Source organism: Brachyistius frenatus, unplaced genomic scaffold (assembly GCF_029030835.1).
Source record: "Brachyistius frenatus isolate BFR_SWC_R1_liver_20210118 unplaced genomic scaffold, ASM2903083v1 Contig_243, whole genome shotgun sequence".
NCBI lineage: Eukaryota > Metazoa > Chordata > Actinopteri > Embiotocidae > Brachyistius > Brachyistius frenatus.
The window spans coordinates 73,037-96,937 of NW_027210842.1; the positions used below are offsets into that span (position 1 = coordinate 73,037).

At 44.4% G+C, this 23,901-nt stretch overlaps 2 protein-coding genes across 2 annotated transcripts; both read left to right on the top strand.

Annotated features, from left to right (window-relative positions):
* Positions 1-69: 69 nt before the first annotated feature.
* tekt4 (tektin 4) lies at positions 70-2,363 on the top strand. The gene is made up of 7 exons (XM_069720499.1): positions 70-675; positions 947-1,017; positions 1,100-1,243; positions 1,325-1,411; positions 1,495-1,630; positions 1,700-1,854; positions 1,933-2,363. Exons 1-7 carry the CDS (start codon positions 133-135, stop codon positions 2,144-2,146), a joined length of 1,350 nt encoding a protein of 449 aa, XP_069576600.1. The 5' UTR covers positions 70-132; the 3' UTR covers positions 2,147-2,363.
* Positions 2,364-4,705: 2,342 nt separating this feature from the next.
* LOC138633952 (lysyl oxidase homolog 4-like) lies at positions 4,706-23,520 on the top strand. The gene is made up of 15 exons (XM_069720498.1): positions 4,706-4,792; positions 5,268-5,536; positions 5,613-6,262; positions 6,867-7,078; positions 13,284-13,322; positions 13,443-13,650; positions 14,710-14,890; positions 16,238-16,392; positions 16,474-16,641; positions 17,087-17,249; positions 18,002-18,245; positions 18,992-19,107; positions 19,463-19,599; positions 21,969-22,080; positions 22,627-23,520. Coding segments are annotated over exons 1-15 (2,727 nt in total). The 5' UTR covers positions 4,706-4,790; the 3' UTR covers positions 22,698-23,520.
* Positions 23,521-23,901: the final 381 nt, after the last annotated feature.

Genomic DNA, 23,901 nt, shown 5'->3' on the forward strand with positions numbered 1-23,901 from the left:
CGTGAAACAAACATTTGGGCTCCAGCTCCGTCCGACCTGCTGTTACTGAGGCTGCTTGGTTTTTGGGCCTAAATCTGCTCATATCAGTTTATACGGTTTGTTTGTTTTTCCTCCTAATTAAATTGTCAGAAAATGAGCTCGGACGTTTTAGTGTCACGGCCGCACTGTGACAGCAGAGCAGTGGCTCAGGGAGTCCCGCATGGAGCCCCGCATGGAGCCCCGCATGGAGCCCCGCATGGAGTCCTGCAGCTGTCCTCAGGCGCACCCACCGCGGGGTACCGCTCGGCCAAATACACCCCGGCTGAGTGGTACTCCAACTACCATACTATTCTTCAACAGGCCGGTACCGACCGCCTCGGAGCCCGCAGCGTCCAGCGGGAGTCCAGGATTCTGTACCAGGACACCGAGGCAGCCACTTCGGATACCCAGGCCGAGGGGACACGTCTCCTGGGGGGGAGACTCCAAGACATCCACCACTGGAAGTCTGAGCTGCAGCGGCACATCGAGCAGCTGCTGACCGACACAGAAGCGCTGCTGGCGGTGAAGACGCGGCTGGAGAAGTCGCTGGACGTCACCGAGACGCCGTACATCATCTCCAGCGATAATCTGAGCTGTAGAGCGAGAAGACCGGGACCGGACCTGGTCAGAGACCCGGTGGAGGAGGAGCTGCTCAAGGTGAGCACCGGTCAGGAGAAAGAACTTCATTCAGAAGAAAATATAGATTTATTGAAGTTCACCATATTGACCACTCTGAGTACTTTAAATAGATAAATAACTTTTATAAAACTTAAAATCAAACAAGCTACAACAATTACTTCATTAATAGATTAGTCAACCAAGCAAAACTTCCCTTGCAGACATGAATTTCACCATGACTTGACTTGAGTGTGAACAGGAACACGGACCCAGCAGGGGGCACTGACCTGAAGTCTGACTCTGTTGGTAGGAAGTGGACTTGATCCGCAGCGTCCAGGCTCTTCTGAAGAGAACTACAGCGCAGGTTGTCCATCAGATCAAGTGAGTGTCGTATGAAATGTCTTTTGAAGGTTTTACCTCAGAACTGAATTATCATCCCGTCATGAGTGTTTTTTTGTATCAGGATGAACCGGGAGGCCAAGCAGACGTTGGAGTTGGACTGGTCCGATAAGTACCGGGCCTACGACTTTGATGACCGCAGCGGAAGACACAGTAACACGAGTCCAGACACGCAGCACCATCCCAGCTCAGCCGCCCTGCAGGAGCAGTGAGTCCGAGTGGCTGCAAACAGGAAATCAATCCCACATCTTTGTCCTTGATACTCTCTCTGCTCTCTGGTGTGCTGCAGGGTGTGTAACCCCTCATCGTGGACAAAGTTCACACAGGACAACCTGTCCAAGGCCATGCAGGAGGAGCGGGCCAGCAGCAGCCTCAGGTCACAACACGCACTGGTTCAGTCATGTTTAAGCTGCGGTACGTATTTCTTCTTTGCTATAAAGTGATGTTTGCATGTGTCAGAGCCTTGGTGGAGCAGCTGCTGCAGGACACCACTGAGGATCTGAGCTTCCAGTGCTCCAGCGTGGACCGAGCCTTCAGCCAGCGCTGCGTGGAGCTCAGTGAGGCCAAGACGCAGCTGGAGATGAAGCTCGCACAGGTTGGCCAGCTGACAGAGAGGAGAACTGACTTTAATGACTGAGGATTGATTGTATGATCACATGTGCAGATCTTGGAGCAAATTGGGGACCAGGAGAGGAACATTGTGGCTCTGCAGCAGGCCATCCACAATAAAGAGGCCCCGCTGAGAGTCGCTCAGTCCAGACTTTACCTGCGCTCCCTCAGACCCAACATGGAGCTCTGCAGGGATGAACCCCAGCTCAGGTATGCACACACAAACCCCCCAAAAAACATATCTTCTTTCTTTCTCTGCTTGTCCTCATTTGTGACTTGTGTTTGTAGTTTGGAAGGAGAGGTGAAGCAGATCGACGCCTCTCTAATGTCTCTGCAGCAGCAGCTGAGCGAAGCCAGAGGCTCCCTGTCCCACCTGGAGGAGTCCCGCATGGCGCTGGAGAAGGACGTAAACTGTAAAACCCACTCGCTGTTCATCGAGAGGGAAAAGTGCATGACTCACCGTCAGCGGTACCCGACCACATCTGCGCTGTCTGGGTACTGAGGACCAGTGGTGGTGGGTTGTTTTTTTTTTTTACTATTTCTGTAAGCTGAAATTTTTGGGATTTTTTTTTTTTGGTCTTTGCTGTGTGTTGATTCCATCACTGAGATTCTGTGTGAACAAGAAAGCCTCAAACTTAATACTAGAGAGCATATCAAATTCAATTCATGTTATATCCACATTTATGTCATGCAAAAATAAAGATAAGAGAAAAAACTGATTTTCTAGTGCTTACTGAACTCCATACATTATTTTGGGATAATCTTTATTTATTCATTTACTTATAATTAGGGTGCAAGAGCTTTGACCTCTTTGATCAGTTGTTTACCCAAAACTATAAGCAATCAATAACTGGTGTAAAGGTGAATGTCAAATCCACAACATGCAACTGATATTCAATATATCGATATTTTATTGGTATTGTGATATGAGACAAGATGGATCTTAGTTTTCTGACATGGTAACATCATGATATGACTTCTTCCTGGTTAAGAATGCTGCATTGCAAAAATGTTCTGTTACTTCTTTCTTTACACACCAGGGTTGTGACAAATAAACGACACAACAATGCGAAATATTCACCTGCCAATATTTTTGAATGAAAACTACTCATAACAGCAGCGAATTTGCAATAAGTGTTGCAAATAATGTTTGAGTAGATTTTCGTCAGCTCGTTGTTCAGAAAAATGATAGATTTAATGGACGACGATCTTGTTCTGTTTCTCCTCGTTTGACAAAAGAAGAGAAGATCTGCGTTCAGGTGTCCAAACTAAACACATTTTCATGTTGTTGAGACCTCTTTTTCTCCTTTAGGAGCTGATTTGTGATATTTGCATTCAACAGGGAGGTTTTTATTTTAGATTTGTAGTTCCAGATTCAAAAACCTTTGAGACTGATGTTCAAGTTACTTATGCACCCCACTAGAGGGAGCTATTGAGCCTTACTCGCTCATTTCTTGTCATCTCTCCATAGTGACCTGCCTTCTAACACAAAAGGGGAATACAAGTCAGGCCTCAGTCAGATGTAAAATGTCAAAACACTCACATGAAGATGTTACAGTACATAAAATTAGTTTGAAAGACCAGCTGTCCATTTTAATCTGTTTAACACACATTGCTCCTGTTTTGTCTGCTGAGCTGCAGTCAAACCTGCATAATATAAAAAGTAATAAGTAAAGAAAAAGGGACATTGAAATACAACCCGACACAAACCAGAATAAGTTGACTGACTTTCTGCCACTCCTCTAAATTACATAAATCACTGTAATGCTTTTATTTTTATGAGATATATAATTCTACGGTTAGCTGATTACGTGTTAAACCCCTGTAGCCTCGTCTTTGGGAAGATCTGCTCCTCTTCATGTAATCATAGAGCCTCCATTCATCTCTATTCTTAGATAGAACTTCATGTGCGGAGGTGCCACGACTGAGGATGTTACGAAACTCAGCTTCATGCAGAGTTCAGACTTGTAGTTTCATTCTCGCTGCAGAGCATTTAGTATTTATTTCATGACACCACAAACTGTGGGCACGGTGTGTGTGTGTGTGTGTGTGTGTGTGTGTGTGTGTGTGTGTGTGTGTGTGTGTGTGTGTGTGTGTGTGTGTGTGTGTGTGTGTGTGTGTGTGTGTGTGTGTGTGTGTGTGTGTGTGTGTGTTTGTGTGTGTCAGTGTGTGAGCTTGTGATTTTCATGTGAAATAAAAGAGCTCCCAAACCTTCAGGCATCAAAGGGGAAAGGGACTTTTTTAAATAGTAAAGTTTATAATGATAATGAGGATTCAGTAAGAATTTTGTGCATAATAAAACAAATATCCATTGATTGTACTGAGTGTGTTCATGTCCGGGAACAGAGAGAAAAAAAAGGAGAGATGCTTATTAAATCAGGTTGTTTTTTTTAAAGTGGCGCTCACGTGTCCCATGTATCCAACCATGTGACCAGCCGACAAGTGGGAGGTTAGTTTAGGACGTCGCCTACCTGCTGCAGGTACATAAGTGCTAACAAGTTTTCAATTATTATAAAATCACCTACAGTAAATGTTAATAAACCAATGGGGCAATTTTCCTGTTCTAGATTTTCTTTATTGAGCAGTTGGTGATGGAAAGTCGAAACGTGACCAGATGCAAAAAAGGGGGGGGGGAAATCAGCTTGAATGAATAAAATGGGAGGGATGGATTAAACAGCAGATCTGAGGGAGTGACAGAGAAAGAAAGAGGGAGGGAAAGAGGAGAATAGGGAGACAGCAGCACCAAACTCACTGCCTTCTTCTCCTGGTGCTTGGTCCTTCTCCTCCCAGTGACTCCTCACATCAACAGATAGGTGAGTCCCACCTCAGCATTTATTCTCTTTCTTCTCTTTCAGTCGGTTTTTCCTTCAAAACACCAGATTTCTTCCTGCCTGGATTCATTTTAGACCTCATTAGTCTGAGGTAGAGGCTTTTACTAGCACATATTTGTACTGTTTTATGTACATATAAAGGCATGTCAAAGTAGAATTAGACTTTCCCCTAAAAGCATGAATTAATTCTAAAGTGTCTCTTCATCCTCCAGATCTCCAACTCTGTTAGATGATGAAGATGTTGGAGGTAGACCGAGGATGAATTCATTATCGCTCATTAACTAAAACATCTCTCACAGACCTGCTGCTTTATTCATGTGAGAACATTTTTATGACAGTGTTTATTTGCTCTTGTGTCTGTTGGCCAAATGCATGCAGCGAAGTTTGAGGGTTTGCGGGTTGCCAGAGTTTCCGTTGGCTGGATGGAGAGGCTACTTTTAGCTCTGGCTATTACTCCTCTGACTGACTGGTTCTCAGGGCCTCCAACTGGCCTTTAAATGACTCTGATTATTCTAAAGAATAAAAACATCTATCAATCTTCCGTTTTCCTGTGGAATGTCCCATTAGGGTTAAAAGAGGAGTTTCTAATTATATGTTTTGTCGCAGTGTGGAATGTGAGTTTCAAGGCTTCGTGTGATTTATTTTTTTTATTTTTGTGGTAACGTGCATATTTATTCGGGGGCTCCTCGTGCATCGTGTCTGTTTTCCGTGCTGTTTTATTTCTCTTCACCTCATAACAGTTTCCATCAGCCCTTTTTTTCACGTCTCATTCAGCTTCTCTTTCTCCTCCAGGATGCTGTGCCTCAGCTCCCTGTCTTCCCTCCTCCTCCTGCTGCTCCTCTTCCCCCCTCCGCTGTCTGCACAGGAGGTGCTTGTGCGTCTTGCAGGCGTCGGCCGGCGCAATGCAAACGAGGGCCGTGTGGAGGTGTTCTACAACGGAGCCTGGGGCACCGTGTGCGATGACGAGGTGGATCTTAACCTGGCCAACGTGCTGTGCCGACAGCTGGGCTTTCAACGTAGCTTTACCTGGGCGCACAGTGCCAAGTTCGGCCAGGGACAAGGTATGTACAGCCCAGAATATTTAGTTCTGAACATCGCTGATTTTTCACTTGATTCAATCCCTTCTCGGTCTGTTAGGTCTGATCTGGTTAGACAATGTGCGCTGCAAGGGCACAGAGCTCTCCATTGAGGAGTGTCAGTCCAACGGTTGGGGAGTCAATGACTGCACTCACGCCGAAGATCTCGGGGTCATTTGCAGCCCGGAAAGGAGGTCCGGTTCGCCTGCTGTTACATTGGAAGAGGCTCCTTCGTCCTCAAGGAACCAGCCGAGCCAACAAAGACAGAGAAACCGACCTCCACCAGGCCAGTCTGCGTTCCCTCCAGCTCCACCTGGAGCCCCAGTAGACACCTCCTCTTTTTCTGCAAGAGGCCATGAGATCGCCCTCCATCGCAACCCCACCTCTCCCCGTCGCGGCATCCTCTCTCCACAGGAAAACGGCCACGAGATCCAGATCTTGCGACGGAGTCGAGGCGGTTCGGGAGCGAGCCAGCAGGCCAGCCCACAAGGGCACCAGCTACCTTCCCGTCTGGCAAACGGTGGATCCTACAGGCACAGACAGGAGACAGCGAGGACCAGTCCACAGGCAGTGAGACGGCAGGCCGAGCGGCAGGTGAACAGGCAGACACCCCCTCAACAGGCTGAGAGGCAGCAGCAGCTCAGTGGGAACCATGTGGAAGCAGCAGTTCATCCAGATGATGGACTGGAGACGGATGCACACTACACACAGGTAAAGAAACACTTCTGCACACACCGAAGGAACGCAATCCAGGTTCTACAGACTCGTACAGAAATGTCATTTGTGGAGCCACAAGCAGTGGAGCAAGTATAATTAGAGACAAACCTAAACCCAGAGCTCCAGGTCCAGTTTTTACGCACCAGCAGAGCTGAAGTTCAGTTCAACCACCAGCGGCTCTTCTTCTAAAGTATGAGAGGAAATCCAGCCATCTATCACTTCTGTTCGGCAGAGCGTTTTGCAATCATCATGACGCATGAAACCAACTGTGTTCTCCCAGTTTCCTTCCTGCTGCCTCCAGTATGTACTGGGGATGATTAGAGAGTGTGATGATTACTGACAGCATGTTATTCTTGTCTTGATTGCGTGCTGTCTGATGCCATCTATTTAAACAACGTGACAATGTATTGTTTCAGCAGAGATGAAGTTGTGTTAGTCGACTGGATCTCTGTATGGCGGGCTTCACAAAGGCTTGGTTCATGTGGTTGAGGTGAAAACATGTGACAAAGATCCCCCAAAAAAAGATCCAAAAATGAGGTGAAAGCAGCGGCGTTCTCAGTTGGTAGTGAATTTTTAAAAGAAGGTTTCACCTGGACAGGGATCTGAGAGGGTCCACCTGGAGGAGGCTCGTCTACGGCCCACGCTGTCCAGTAACCACGGAGGTCTGGTGACGGAGGGGGTGCTGGAGGTGAAGCATGCTGGGAGATGGCGCCATGTGTGTAACCAGGGATGGGACCTGAGCAGCAGCCGGGTCGTCTGTGGCCTGTTAGGATTCCCTGCAACAGAAGTATTTGACCAAAACGCCTACAGGTACGTATGGGAGCGGGGTGGGGGGGTTTAGAGACAACACAACTCTGTCTTTTTATGAAAAGGATGGAAAAGTGTGGTGGACTACACATCCCCTCACGGAGTAGGTGGCGCCATGCCTGGATGGCTGTTCCAACCCCCTCTAGTGGAGGTTAACCTCAACTGCTGTCATTAGTGGAACCACACTTTGTACGATGTCCACAGGCCTTCAGTTTGTTATTAATGTCGGTATGTGTCTTCATAAAACCTCCCTTACATGTTTCTAATCTCATACTTAAGAAACCTCCAGCGTTTCTGATGTCGGTGGGGGAGGGGGCAGGGTGGGGGGGCTTCCGAACACATCGAATGGACTTTAGTGGAAGTTATCAGGATCTCGATCTCTGTTTTGTTTTTTTAATCTTTGGCTTAGTTTATCTTTTCCTTCCTTTTGTCCTTTCTGCCCAGCCTAATTTTTCTTCCCATAATCTGCTTCCAGTCCTTCATTAAGGCCGAATATCTAGTTAATTATGGACTTATCTTCAGTAAGACCCCATAACACTGATCAGAGGGAGGCAATTAGCCATGAAACCATAATTACTTCTGTAAAACTTTTCATTCACTGAGTATTTCATCAGAGAAGTTGATGCTTTTTGAATGTGAGTGTAATGGAGCCCCTAGTGGCCGAGCCCGGTTTTCCCAGATCTAAATTCACTGAATACATGAGTCTGTTGACCTCGGAGCAGCCTTCAACCAATCAGCATTGACCACCATATACGCCAAAACTCATCACCGCGGCAACTACATTTAGAAAAAAATCCTTTACTTCAATGTGATTGCACTGGTTCACTGTGAAGAGCCAGAAACATCCTTTTTATATCCAGTCCAAGACAAGACAAGACAAGACAAGACAAGACAAGACAAGACAAGATAAGATAAGATAAGATAAGATAAGATAAGATAAGATAAGATAAGATAAGATAAGATAAGATAAGATAAGATAAGATAAGATAAGATAAGATAAGATAAGATAAGATAAGATAAGATAAGATAAGATAAGACAAGATAAGATATAAGATATAGAAAATCATACAAGAAACTAAGTATGTTTCAGAACGATGTTGAGATGAAACAGTTCTTCTACTGAGTTAAAGCATTAAAGAGTCCAGAGACGAGAAGAGAAAGATCTGTTTTCATGTGTTTATTACTCTTTCATTGTCCCTGAAACACAAATCATTTACTCTAATAATAATAATAATAATGCTAACTTCTTATATTATATTATGAATCTCTATAAATCCAACTAATCTGTCCAATTTTAGTTGTAAATACCCAAAGACATAAACCTTTACACACACACACACACACACACACACACACACACACACACACACACACACACACACACACACACACACACACACACACACACACACACACACACACACACACACACACACACACACACACACACACACACACACACACACACATCCTCTCTTTACCTTCATGCCACTCAGACTTTACATAAACTGTCCAAAGTCTACGTGAACACAAAATAAACGTTCAAACACAACCGTCCGTCTGTCCTCCCACAGACCTCTTTTTACGGCTAACAGGACAACTGGCCTGACCGCTGCCCTTCCTCCCTCCCCACAGAAGTTAAATTGCATAACTTATTTAATGTCACATATATAACATAACTTAAGTAACATTTAAACTTATTTTAACCCAAACCAAAGCACAATACACAATATTTGACCATTTAGTTTATTATTACTGCCATGATGACAAGTCGTTGGTCCAATGATCATATACACTATAGAGGATTTATGAGGACGTGTTGATCCTATAGAGGATTTATGAGGACGTGTTGGTCCTATAGAGTATTTATGAGGACGTGTTGGTCCTGTAGAGGATTTATGAGGACGTGTTGATCCTATAGAGGATTTATGAGGACGTGTTGGTCCTATAGAGGATTTATGAGGACATGTTGGTCCTATAGAGGATTTATGAGGACGTGTTGGTTCTATAGAGGATTTATGAGGACGTGTTGGTCCTATAGAAGATTTATGAGGATGTGTTGGTTCCATAGAAGATTTATGAGGACGTGTTGGTCCTATAGAAGATTTATGAGGACGTGTTGGTCCTATAGAAGATTTATGAGGACGTGTTGGTCCTATAGAGGATTTATGAGGACATGTTGGTCCTATAGAAGATTTATGAGGATGTGTTGGTCCTATAGAGGATGTGTTGGTTTTCCATGAAATATCGTAACAACTATTTGATTGATTGCCATAAAATGTGTTAGAAATAAACATAATAGTCCCCTGGGCAGGCTTAAAAGTGTCCATAATTTTGGTTTATGACAAAATACCTTTCAAACTTTTCAAAAGGATTAGGGTAGGTAGGTAGGTAGGTATATACTTTATTAATCCCCGAGGGGAAATTTTTTCGCCACAACAGCATACATACAGGAGCAATAATAGAAACAATAGAATAAAATAATAATAGAATAGAATAATATAATAGAAAAGCAATAAAATAAAAATATAAATATAAAATATAAAATGCACAGTACATACAGTATATATACAGTACATTAAATATCTATATATATTATATACAACAAACCAATAAACACAGTCAACATATATATATATATATATATATATACATACGGTACAGTATATATCTATATATAATATACATATACATATTAGACGTGCTAAACTGTAGTATGTTGTCATTGTGAGCACGTTAGAATGCCGACATTTGCACCACAAAGTGAGTAGCTCTTGTTAATACTAATCCATGCATGACAACGTAATGTCACGTAACATCTTCCTGGTGCTGCCCACTGTGCTGCCAGTGGTTCATGCCTGGTCTTTTTTGGGGGTTTGTGTCCACTTGAACAGCTGTAATTATGGTCTGAGAGATCCTCTAATCTAGAATACTCTCTCAACTGAACCTGCTGCACACCCTTTGCTGTGTCAGCACTTCCCTCTCTGGCCATGTGGTTGTTTTTTTGGTGTGACTGCCTTTGTCTCTGCCTGTTAAGTTGCTCAGTGCATTTTTACAGATGTTTAAATACTCCCCCACTTTGCTGTGCTTACAAAAGCCAAGTGCTAAAACCATTTTCCATCTCCCTTGTTTCCTCACATTCACACTCTCTTTGAGGCTTACAGTAACTTCTTCAGTTCCTCTAATTTACTTTCACCCCCTGCTCCTTGCTTCTCCCTTCCTTCGTTCCAGCCTTTTTAAAGGCTGAATTTAATGCCTTTGTGGCAATTATACTAAAACCCACTTTTCATGGAAAGTACATCATTATGACCCCTTTGACTTTTCCTTCCATGGGGGATGATCGGATCGTCTACGGGCTGTTGTGGATTCAGTGTGGCAACCTGCTGTCTCCTAAGTGAGTCGAATGTTCCAGTCAGGCAGCTTTGCATTCATGCAGTATAATAACAGGTTATCGCAGATTTCCTGAGAGGCAGCTCCTCTCTCCACTGTGGTTACGGTATTGTGTAGTCAGAGTTGCATAAAAAACAGGCATCGAGCTGAAGATCCCAAGAAGTAAGACAGTCTTCTCCTGGTTCAAAGACTCCAGCAGTACGCTGTGATCGCAACCTCTTAGTTGTGTTGAGGCTTGTTGCTGTGGTTCTCTTCCCTTCCTTTCAATTTCCTGAGAAGACAGAGAGCCTGAAGTCACTCCAACCTGTTTCCAATGTGATGCTTTCAAAAAGGACAACTGAAGCGTATCTGAAAACCAAAACTGCATGTTTTTCCTCCTCCTGTGAACTTTAGCGATTCTCATAAAAGTTGCACAGTTCACGGGGTCTTCAGGCTTCCATCACTGGTTCTGTGTTTCTCAGCATGCAGTCGGAACGACGGCTTTTAAAGGGTTTGTTTTTCGAGGCTATGCAGGGAAAGTTGATATGTATGTGCATATTTCCTTGTCTGGTGTGTGCGAACCAACATGCTACTCCTCGACCGCAAAGCAGACACTGCCAAGCACAGCAGGCAATTATATGGGTAGCGCTCTCACACTCCCCCTTCTCCCCACCCCTCCCCTCCAAACCATGAACTAACACCCCCATACAGTCTCTCTGTCTCATTTGGATTTACCACAGAGTTATGAAACATTTTAAACACCACACACACAGATAAGCTTACACAAGCACAGGACATACAACAAATACACACAATCATACACAACTCAACCCCTTTACAGTACACACTGAAACTGAAGGAGAAATTACCCTGAAACACACACTGTCCTTCTTCATCCAGTTTGTTGTTCAGATACACAATTTTAATGTCTGAGTCAGTTGATGAGGTCTAGTTTTAGGCACGTTTATGCTTTTGGACAAGTTGACAAAGAACAAATGACAGACAAAGACGGGATGACGGAACAAAAGCGAGCAGGAGAAGAGAAGGAACTGAAGCAGGAAGGCAGATGGAAGTGATCAGAGATAAACACAGATTTTAATTGCAATGTATTTTGTCACGTAAAATTCCTTAACAACGGAATACTAATTGAAAAAAAAACTTTCTGATAATATTTCCCCTTAAAGTTTAGTGTAATAAAAGAAAAATGAATTATATATCCTCCTATGTATAAAATGATCAAATATATTTGTATATATTGCTCACAGTGACAAACCAAACTGCAGTTTTGCTCTAACGGCTGTTTAGGTTTCTTTTCATTCTTCATCAGACTTGTTTACAGCACAAATAAGAAGCAATTTTCAACAACAACAAAACCCTGAAAAATCTTGCTAAAAACCTAAAAAAAAAAATACAACCTGCTGAGACCAAAAGAATCAGACAGGCACAGTTAGACTAGAATAAAGTAAATATATTCATCACTTGGGCAAAAACACAACTCTACATCAATAATGCTGTTGCCGCAGATGAACTAGTTTCCCAACCAGTTCGACATATCAAATTAAAATGTGATGATATCTCAACATTGTGTTCACAGCTTTTTTTCAGCAGATTCAAAGTGTCCTACAACCTCATGCTTTTGTTATTTAAAGATATTTCTACCCTGGAGACAATCAAGGATTTCGTGTTTTTTTTGCATCGTAGGAGGTAACACAGATTCATCCCCAGAGGACGAAGCTGTACTCACCAAACAGGACGTTACGGTTCATCGCCGTTCCCCATGTTAGCAAAATGACCAACATAATTCCCCCTTGTTCTCCTCTCACCTCTCTTTCCATCCACGTGCAGCACAGACTGGAGTCTAGTGTGTGTTGATCGGACTGAGGTTTTTTGGCTCTGTCCATGGCTCTGAAATATAAGTTGCCTAATTGTGTTGTGTTGTCAATACAACACCTTAACACAATATATTCATCAATGGAATATATTCATCAATATATTGTGATTTATCAATATAAATCACAATATATTGATGAATATATTCCATTGCACCTGTTAAAAAAAATAACCAATCATCTCCTGTCAGGCGCTCCTGTCTCAGACATTTCTCCTCTAACATTAGGACTTATTCCAATAACTACAGGGTTTGTGGGGTTTCCTGTTTTAGTTTGAAAATATTTAACTGCATCATGAATCTGGTTGAACAGTAAACTCTCCTCCTGCCGGTACTCGGTCCTTCATGAAAGGCGTCAGTCACACTGCACCTGTCTGTGGTCAGCTAGTGTGTGTGTGTGTGTGTGTGTGTGTGTGTGTGTGTGTGTGTGTGTGTGTGTGTGTGTGTGTGTGTGTGTGTGTGTGTGTGTGTGTGTGTGTGTGTGTGTGTGTGTGTGTGTGAGAGAGAGAGAGAGAGAGACTCACACTATTTCCCCTTTCAACTCCAGTTTAAGGTAAAACGTATGAAACGAGACCCGGTTCCGACCTCACTAAGGCCTCCTGCTGGGAGTAATGTACAGTGGCCTGTTGGTATTTTTAGTGTTTTCTGCTCAAACCAGACGTCCACTGTAGACATATAGACAAACAGTGGAGCAGAAATACTCGTGAAAGTAGAGGAGGATGAAGAGGAAAAAGGCTTGAAAAGAAGAAAGGAAAGAGGAAAAGGAAGGTTTGTGTTGTAAATCGTTCTTCCTCTCTGTTTACATTTAAGCAGACAGACGTCCTTTCTAGTTGTTCGTATCTGTAGGTTTCAGTTTGTTTTTTGAGGTTCGACAGACAGAATGAAGAAGGAGAGAATGATTGAAGACTGTTTCGTCTGCTCCTTGTAAAGATCTCTAAATCTGTCTTTCAGGAAACAGTGGGACTCCAAGTTGGCCGATCCTTCCTCCAGGTAATCATCATGTGATGCACCTACACGTATGTACCGAAGATCAGAAGGAACGAGGTTAGATCCCAAACCTCTAATGTTCCTCTAATGTTCCTCTAACGTTCCTCTAACGTTGCTGTCCAGGCTGCGGACGCAGATCAGTAAGAAGGCGTACTGGGTGGAGCAGGTCCGGTGTCAGGGTGTGGAGACGTCTCTGTCTCAGTGTCAGGCCCAGCTGTCCCTCCCCAGGACGGACGTCCCCTGCAGGAGGGGCATGTACGCCGTCGTCCGCTGTGTCCCCGGATCCCAGTTCACCCGTAACGGCAGAGCACCGGCGCCACCTGCTGTACCGGTGAGGGAGCAGCTGGACTTTCAGTTCAAACTAAAACTAACAGCTAACATTAGCACAGCCCGGTCCAGTGTTCAACCCAGCAGCTGTTATACGACCTCTAGAGTCGAATTCATCTGCACTTAAACCTACAGGCCTCGGCTCAGCACATACTGGAAGCACATGTTTTCACACTTTAAGCTAAGCTAAGCTAAGCTAAGCTTCTCTTAGCTTCTCAAATCAATAAATCACAAAGTTGTGACTGTTGGTCCGACAAAACAGAAGCTGAAGCACCTGAGAATATCAGAAAAAGGAAATTGTCGTTTTGGGTGTTTTAAAAGAATTATTTTGGGATATTTTGAATCTTGTTAAGAGTAGAAGATTGGTAACATTTGAGCACAAAGCTACAACCACCAACTAGATAACAGCTAGCCGAGCTCAGGTCCAGCTGGGGTCCAGCTCGAGTCCAGCTGGGGTCCAGCTCAGGTCCAGCTCGAGTCCAGCTGGGGTCCAGCTCGGGACCAGCTGGGGTCTAGCTGGGGTCCAGCTCAGGTCCAGCTGGGGTCCAGCTGGTGACCAGCTGGGGTCCAGCTCGGGTCCAGCTCAGGTCCAGCTGGGGTCCAGCTGGGGACCAGCTGGGGTCCAGCTCGGGTCCAGCTGGGGTCCAGCTGGGGTCCAGCTCAGGTCCAGCTCGAGTCCAGCTGGGGTCCAGCTCGGGACCAGCTGGGGTCTAGCTGGGGTCCAGCTCAGGTCCAGCTGGGGTCCAGCTCGGGTCCAGCTCGGGTCCAGCTCGGGTCCAGCTCGGGTCCAGCTCGGGACCAGCTCGGGACCAGCTCGGGTCCAGCTCGGGTCCAGCTGGGGTCCAGCTCGGGACCAGCTCGGGACCAGCTCGGGTCCAGCTGGGGTCCAGCTGGGGTCCAGCTGGGGTCCAGCTGGGGTCCAGCTCGGGACCAGCTCGGGTGTGTGTGTGCCAGTTTCACATTCTGAAAAAGTCACGACTAAATTTGGACAAAAGTATACGATTTTCAAATCAGTTCACAAACTTGGGAATTTGTCACCTGAACTCTCCCGTCCGGCCTGCAGCCCGTCGTGCGTCTGAAGGCCGGGCCTCGGGTCGGGGAGGGCCGGGTCGAGGTGCTGAGAGACGGCAAGTGGGGCAGCGTGTGTGACCACCTGTGGGACGTGACTGCAGCCAGCGTGGTCTGCAGAGAGTTGGGCTTCGGGACGGCCAGAGAGGCGCTGACCAAGGCTCAGCTGGGCCAAGGTGAGATAGGACACACAAACACACAAACCCAACCACACACAGCTTCACTCACCATCACTGCTTGTTTTAACAAAACTATAACTGGTTCTTTATTGGCCCCTTTGTCCGAAGTAAACAGATAATGTCCTTCATGAAATCATAAAGTGTATTAAAAGAGGCCACCAGCTGATCTGATCACCAGTTCTGTGTTCAGTCGGCAGGACGTGTGATGAGTGCAGCTCAGTGATTCCTTCAGACTAAACACCTCCCAGTCTGAAAGCCCTCCGAGCAGCATGAACCTGAGCAGACAAATAAACCCAGAAGATGTTTACAGGCTGAGCTTCACTTGTACCGGAGCAGCTGGTTGTTGAGCTGCTCTCCCCATGACCACTTCTACCCAAACAAAATAAACCTGCTGCATGTGAAACGTTCGTCCAGCTTTGAAACCAGGAAGTCAGACAATCAGCGCCGACCAAACATTCACATCTCATTATTTTGGCAGAGATTTTGTTGTGGGCAAGAAAATAGAGCCGCTAAACTGTGTAGCAAGAAAAGAGTTAAAGTTTTTTCGAGGAAATAGCAGAGACTCGTTTTCTCACACTCACTTATTGTCCTTTTTTCTTGCCATACCTCTGCAGTAACTCTGTAATCACGTTCATTTCCTCCCATTATCTTTCTGCCCAAATAAGCACACAGCAGGTCCTATAATAGTGGCGCACTCTTCGCTCTACTTTACTTCATTCAGTGATTCGTGGAAAGCATTTGAGTGTTACTTTTAGAGCTCTGTTGAACCAGGTGCTCTTACGTCTGAATAATGAACATGGTTCATGTCAGAATAGACATCTGTGGCTCAGTTTGGTTGATGAGCTTTGTGAACATGTAACATATAAAACATGAATCCATGTGAAGACTCGTCAGAGAGGAGCAACGTGAACCAGACTCCATGACATCATCAGCTATTTAAGTCCAAATTATAGGTCTTTAATGGGCTTCAGCCTCGTACACCTCCGCAAACAGAGATGTGTTCAAAGATTTTGCTCCATTTTGCCATTTCGGTGTCTATTTTAGTTTATAAAGCAGAAACCTCTGTTTCAGAGCCACATCACACATCAGAGGTACCGGTCCCATCTGGGCTTTTAATCCCTCTGGACATCTGCTGCTGTGGAGCTATCAGGTTTTAGGGACTTTTATGTGTGTGTGTGTGTGTGTGTGTGTGTGTGTGTGTGTGTGTGTGTGTGTGTGTGTGTGTGTGTGTGTGTGTGTGTGTGTGTGTGTGTGTGTGTGTGTGTGTGTGTGTGTGTGTGTGTGTGTGTGTGTGTGTCTTTGCATGTGGCCTTTAACTGCTCCTCCCCCACCCTTTGTCTTTAGGTACCGGTCTCATCCACATGAACAGCGTCCAGTGCACCGGCAGGGAGAAGTCCATTACTGAGTGTCAGTACCAGCAGGTGCCGCTTTACACCTGCAAACACAGCCAGGACGTGGCGGTGCGCTGCAACGTGCCCAACACCGGCCTGCAGGCCTCGGTGAGAACCAGACCCACAAACACACCTACGTTTCCACGGCAGCAGGATTCTGAACAGTAAGCACTTTGTCGTCACATGCAGGTGCGTCTGGCGGGAGGCAGAGAGCCTGCAGAGGGCCGGGTGGAGGTTCTGATGGAGGTCGGGGGGGTGAAGCGTTGGGGCTCCATCTGCAGCGAGAACTGGGGCCTGAACGAGGCCATGGTGGTCTGCAGACAGCTCGGCTTGGGCTTCGCTTCCACAGCTCACCAGGTACAAAACTGGATTCACTTCATGTCTTTCAACAGGTTTTCCTTTGAATCCCTCCTTTTCTGTCTCTGACATTTTGTTCCACGAGCTCCGCCCCTTCCTTCTCCCCATCCTGCTGTTTGTGTGTCAGCTGTGTTATTACCGAGGCCAGAGGTAATTACAGGCTTCTCAAACGTCCACTTCCAGCGCACCGAAAATAAAAGAGGGAAAGTGAGGCGAAGAAAGATCAGGAGAAATTCACAGAGCAAACAAACTGAAAATAGAATTGTGCATGGAAAGGCCAGGTTGGGGGGAGGGGAGGGGGAGAGGAGCATTTTGACAGGCAGGTTTTTAAAACTGAAGAAGAGTGGAAAATGTGATAATGTGTACTGGTAGTTTCTATAAAAGTTTGATGTTGACAGCAGAAGTGTTTCAAATACTAATGAGCTGTAATGTGCTGTGTGTGCAGGAGACCTGGTTCTGGCCCGGATCCTCCGGCGCTAGCGAGGTGGTGCTGAGTGGGACTCACTGCATCGGCACCGAGATGTCCATCCAGCAGTGTCGCAGAAACACCAATGTCTACTGTCCCCGAGGAGGAGACGGGAAGTCTGCAGGAGTCACGTGTGTCGAGAGTGAGTTTAAGAACACATTTTATTGTTCAGAAACGTCTGAAGGAACTAACGGCCTAAAACCACCCAGTTTCACGTAATATAGTTAGTTTGAAGGTCATTGGGAAGGTCGACGGTTTCCACAGATGTACTTGTTATCTAATTTACGAAGAAAAACTCTAAATGACTAAAATTACAATATATAACATCCAACATAAAATGAGCTTCCTCTAATTTCCGTAAACATCAGCTAAGTTGTCACAACTCATGAACTCGGGTCTTACAGAACATTTTGATTTCCGACATTATGAATACCACAAGAGGCCGTCGTTGATACGGACTCATGTCGACAGTAACTACGAGCTGACGCCCTCCTCACATGGACTTCATGATATTATGTCCGTCACAAAACCTCCCGTCATACATGAGGAAACGTGACGCTGACATGTGTCCTCTAGTGGACAGACGGTGTACTGCACACTTTACCAGCCTCATGAAGTGTGATGAACTGCATCCAGTGACGTCACTTCTTGGGTCTGAAGACTAAAATGTTTGAGTTGAAGAGAAGTGAGTTCCCACATCTTTCTCTACCTGAGGCGAGCAGCTAGCTACTTTAGCTACCAAACTTCAGGCTAAACTGCGAAGGTCCAGTTGGTGTTGCATTGTGGGCATTAAAAACCTCATAAAAACAAGGGAGAAGAATGTGTGGAATACAAAACAATACTTGTAAACAAATTTAAAGGCCCTTTTTTAATGGAAGTGTTTTTCTGCTGCAGCGGCTCCGGACCTGGTTCTGGATGCGCAGTTGGTCCAGGAGACGGCGTACGTGGAGGACCGACCGCTTCACTTGTTGACCTGCGCTAACGAGGAGAACTGCCTTTCCTCCTCCGCCGCCAGGATGAACTGGCCCTACGGACACCGCCGCCTGCTGCGCTTCTCCTCCCGCATCATGAACATGGGTCGGGCCGACTTCAGGCCGCGGTCCTCCAGAGAAAGCTGGACGTGGCACCAGTGTCACAGGTGAGGCTGTGTGACACTGATGTTTACAGGGTTTCCTTGAAGGCACCGTGTCGCTCGGAGGAGCTTTCAGGTTTTCATCTAAAGCAGCAGCTGCTCGTTCGAGGCCTTCGATGTGCTGATTGGCTGCAGGTCCGGTCGGAGAGAAGCTCGTCTTCAAGCTCGGCACATGACGAGGCGGCGCAAGAAAAAATAAGCATTTGAGAAAACAAACACAGTTGATGGCAAAGGTCAAAAAATGAGATGTCTGCAGTGATGAATGGGAAGTTCAGATCTCGTGGGTGAAGCATGATCAGCGGGTGCAGCTCAGAGATATTCTGGTGATCTACACCAGAAATAGAGACACAAGTATAAAAGTCTGTTATTTAACATGTTTACAATAAGCAGCCTCCTCGCTGCTCGTTACCGTCAGAGCCGACTGCAGCTCTTATCTCCGCGGTTGTGGTTCTGGCAATCACCACCTCCACAAGCAGCAAACACATGGTTGGACTGTGAGTTTGGGCAGATTTGGTTCTGGGAATGTTCTGTAAGGAGAGAAAAAGCAACACCAAACTGATATCTTTCTGATCACGTGGGTTTTTATAGTCGTGTCTCTCTGACGCCTTCAGAATAACACGACAGGATTTATGGCTGCTATATTTCAAATAAACATCAGGGTCTGCGTTTTAATACTTTGAGCTCTTCCTCATGTACTTTCTCTAACTTTGTATTTTTGTTTTTACCTCCTTCGCCCTCGATCCCCCCTTCAGACACTACCACAGCATCGAGGTGTTCACTCACTACGACCTGCTCACCGTCAACGGGACCAAGGTCGCCGAAGGTCACAAAGCCAGCTTCTGTCTGGAGGACACTTACTGCCCCGACGGTAACCGCTGATCACAGAGCAGTGACATGTAAATCTGCTTCGCGAAGGAAATCTGGAAAGAAAAGCCAAGTGGTGACAAATTAGAGAATCAGGAGTACATGAAAGTGCAAAGCTGGAATCCTATAATGAGCTTTGAAAGTCAGCAGCAGGCTGTCAGAGCCATGGCCAAGTCCAAACAGACTTTGGCTGCACAGCTTAAATCCTTTCTATTCATTTGAAAGACACCAAAAATAGATCTGTTTTTTAAATCATTTCATTATAATTTCAGACTGACTGACAGCAAAAAACAAACAACACAACTTCGTAGTCTTTTTTCAAGTCTCCTCATATATCTGGACCTGTTTGGTTTCTCCAGGTATCCATAAAAGGTACGCTTGTTACAACATGGGACAACAGGGCATCTCAGTGGGCTGCTGGGACACCTACCGCCACGATATCGACTGTCAGTGGATCGACATCACAGACATACGACCTGGTGAATACATCTTTCAGGTCAGTTGATTTCTAAAGAATCATCTCAGTCAATTATCATCTGTTATAGATGATATATTATATTATGCTCAGCTATCTATAGGAAAAACAGAAAAGAAAGTAATCCACGCTTCATCTTCCCGGTGAAAAAGCATCAATGATCTTGGTAGCTTGCACAGCTTCTCAGATGAAGGCAACAGAAAGAACAGAGCAAACAAAAAGGTTCATGTTTCCACATCTGAAGCAACACGAGATAAAAGCAGCGATAAAAGACTGTAATTTCAGCTAAATGCCTCTCGGCTCTGGTTCAAGCCCTTCAGGTAGACGTGTGTGTGTCGTTTGAAGGGTGTGTGCGTATTTAGGGAAAGTGAATTTAGTCTGGATTTATATAGAAAGTAGACCTGCTATTAACTGGCGGACCGTCGTCGGTGGAAAAGTTCTGTCAACACGGCTCATTTCTACAAGTTTTATGTTTGGAAGCTGAACTCCTGTCACACATTTCGACTGTTTCCCGACATCCAATCTGCTCTTCTATCATTTCTTCTGTTTCTTCTCCTGAGTGACAGCAATGTTTACACTTACTAATCATTTTCCGAATGTTTACATGAATTCAAGATGTCTCGGTTGAACTTGCATGTGCTTACGTGGACTTTACGTAAACGACACGCACACGTATGACGAGTCACTTCTTGAAAGATAAAACCCACATACATGTCATGAAGCGGAAATCCACCCTTGCCACGACGCCGGGACCCAGCGGCACTTTGTGGTGGTGATTGTGGTGCAACAGTAGTTGAGCTGCTCATAAAGGGCGTAGATCCTCGTTTGTTCAGTCGCTGTGTTTCTTCCAGCTTTCACCCTCAATGGCAGCATGGCAGCCATTTTTAGGACCATACATTAAAGCTGATGAGTCACGGCCACCTCAGCTTGATTGCTCCTGATTGCACCGTCATTTAAAAATCAGCTGCACAACCTCACAGTCTTTTACATTACAGTGACAGCCTTTCATTGTTCTGTAAAACAGACTCCGGGCTCTTTGTTTCACATTATTACAAGAGCTTTTAATAGGGCATCAGCTGCCACCAAGTTAATATGGTGTTTTACACCGAGACTATAAAATATGTGCTGAAATCATTGGCCACTCTCAACATGCAATATTAAAAAAAATATATGAAGCTCTTTAAAGCCAAATTTGGCCTAAAATGTTATGAAAAAGAATCATAATTATGTATATTTTGCATCTTTCCCAGAAAACATAATTGGAACCACAAAATGTATACTGTATGTAAAAAATGAAAGTGGGTTACTTTATTGAATATGTGGTGAGGTTATCTGTTTGATGTGTGCATCAGGAAAATTCATTTGTGTGCTTTTCTTATATACGCATGCAGACAGACAGGGTGGAAAACAACAAACCATGGCAACCAACCATGGCTGCAGTCTAATGATAGGCTGCAACTTCAATCCAAACCCAAAACTGTCATCTGCATCTCTGGTACTTTTTTTTTCATGCACAGAGATAAGAGTGGAAAGTGATGTCATGCATCGCCTGAACCCTGAATTTATACATCACGAGTCATATAGAAAAGGGGAAAACAATAATCCTGCGGTTTCTCAGTCGGGTTCTGTGGAAAAGCTGTTGTTTCCCAACTGTCTGAAAAAAAAAAAGTGTCACTTCTCGCTTGTTCCTTTACTTTATTAAAAGACACTCTTTGCAGTGTTTTCAGTCTGGACAGAAAGTTACTTTGCCAGCCATTGAAGGGAAACTACAGGAAGTCACTGGTGCTCCCGAAGAAATAGTCCCACGCATACAACCCCCCATACACCCACCTCATTAGCAGTCATTGCAAAAATAATTTGGTACATTTTTGTGTAATTTACAATTTAATTTCACTATAAATGGAATGGTGGAAAAACCTTCCTTTCTGCAGTCATTATTTTATTATCAGAGATACCAGTGACCAAAGACATCTCTGGCATATGCTTAAAGGAGACTTTTGACATATATAACAAAATATCATCAGCATACAGGGAGATAGAATGTCTTTTTCAATTACAATAAGAGTAAGCTGGAATAGTTTAAATATGTACATGAGGAAGAGCTGTGGAAACATAGGGCAGCCTCGTTAGCCTGATCACTGAAATAGAAGTGGGGCGGGCGTTGTCGTCACTACACATAATTTCCTAATATATATTTTAGTGAGTTTTACTAAGAAAATTAAATTGTCTCACATTGAATAGGTAGAACTTTAGTAGTTTAAAATGGAACTTACTGATAAAACTTTGTAGTTTGGCTTTCTTGAAGAAAAGAGGTTTTTTTACTCAATTTTGATGAAGATGACTGACTTTACTCTTGCAAAATCTTATCTACTGTTTTTCCTCTTCTACAGGTGGAGGTCAACCCTTCCTTAGACATGGCCGAGTCCGATTTCCAGAACAATATAATGCGCTGTAGGTGCAAGTACGATGGAGCACGGGTTTACATGTTCGGGTGCCACGCAGGTAGAATGTTTTTCTCACACATGAATCCTCTCAGTTTTATCAACGAAAAGTAGGTTCAATCAAAAAGTTTGGAAATTGTTCCTTGTTGTGCAAAAAACCCGAAGAGCAGCACAGTAATGCACTGGAAGCAGGGAAGCGTAGAGCGCACATGATATTCTGTGTCCAGCTTTGGAAATCAGCAACAGAGACCCTTGAAATGCCTCAGAAAGCCTCTGGCGATGAAGCGAGGAGCCCAGCGAGGTGTTTTCAGTGGCATTCGCATTTTAAGAGGGCAGAATGTCACCGTCCAGAACCGAAGAAGGCGCGTCTGCTCAGGAGGGAAATCAAGTGGCTTTTTTTTGGCATTCGCGGTTTGTGCACCTTAAATTTGTCCCCGATGGTCAGACTGTCAACAGCGAGTTCTACTGAGGTGTCTGAGAGAAAACAGAACCGAACAGAACCGTGCACTCCGTTAGAACAGCAACAGTCTCTGAACTTTTTGATTGACCGTTCCAGCTGCCTTTTTGCATCTCTGTATTCCACTTCTCTTCTCTGTGTTTTTACCAGGTGATGCATACAGCGCTGAGGTGGAGGATTTATTTGACCACCAACGTCAGATTTCCAACAACTTCCTGTGAATTAAGGAACATCCAGAATTCAGAACAGAACAACTGTACAACTCCTCAACACACCCCAACATGTCTGGGAGAGAGGATGAATGACATGACATGGCAGTAAAAAGAGGGAGGAGGATGGATTGGGAGGAATGTGACTAACTAGGATCCCGTGACTGATTGTCATCAGCAGTTCTTGTTGCTGTTAAAAAGATGAACGTAGAAAAGATAATTGCCATCATTAGACCATCATTAGCATCATGTCACCATGATAAAACATAGAGTAGTTAACTATTTTGAAAACTTATCTTAATTTTTTTTTAGCAAATTAAATTACCTTGATTAAAACACAACCACAGTTAAGAAAGTAATGACATGAAGGTACATGAGAACATGTTTACAGTAATCAGTCCATATAATATCAACACAGGCAACAGATTGTCTACAAAACTCTGTATGTGCTTCCTGTGCTTTCACTGTTCCCATTACAACATTCAGCATTCACTGTTACAACTGTGTGCTTTTTAGTTTTGGATTTTTTAATTTCATGGTGCTACTTTGCCTCTTTTGAATAAATATTGTAATGTATTGCAAATGTATTGTCATGTACAGTTTTATATTACCTCTTTGGAATATTGTACTTTAGGTCTCTAATTTATGCCAAATTTTAATGTACTTTTGAGTTGAAACTTGTTTGTATTGTTAATTTTATTATGACAACTATTTCCACTTTGTTTGTTCTTTACCTGTTTAGCATCAGCAGCAACAGATGAGACCTGGTTGTACCACGGTATTATGTTTAAAAGTACTTGGTAATGGTAGTGAAAGAATAAACAGATTGACAAACTTTATGGTCACTGGAGGCATGGTTATTTGACTGCAGACAAAGAAAAGCAAAGGTTAACAATACAATTTCTGCAAAAGATTTTGGGAATCTGCCAAATGGTTAAAATGTATTCCTGTAATTCAATGACTACTATATGTAGTGAAGAAAAATAACAAAAGTTACCCTTTAAAAGCAGTTCAGGCAGTTTATATAGTCTGATCACATCAACATCATTTCAGTTCCCTCAGCAGATTTGAAAAAGTTCTTAAAAGAGTGAAGTGACTGGGTTTCTCATCCTTTCCCTGCACAAGACGGAGCTAAGCCATGTTTTATGGTTGATTCCATTCTTATGATGAACACATACAAACACTGGAAACTCTCACATACTGTAGGCTATTGTTT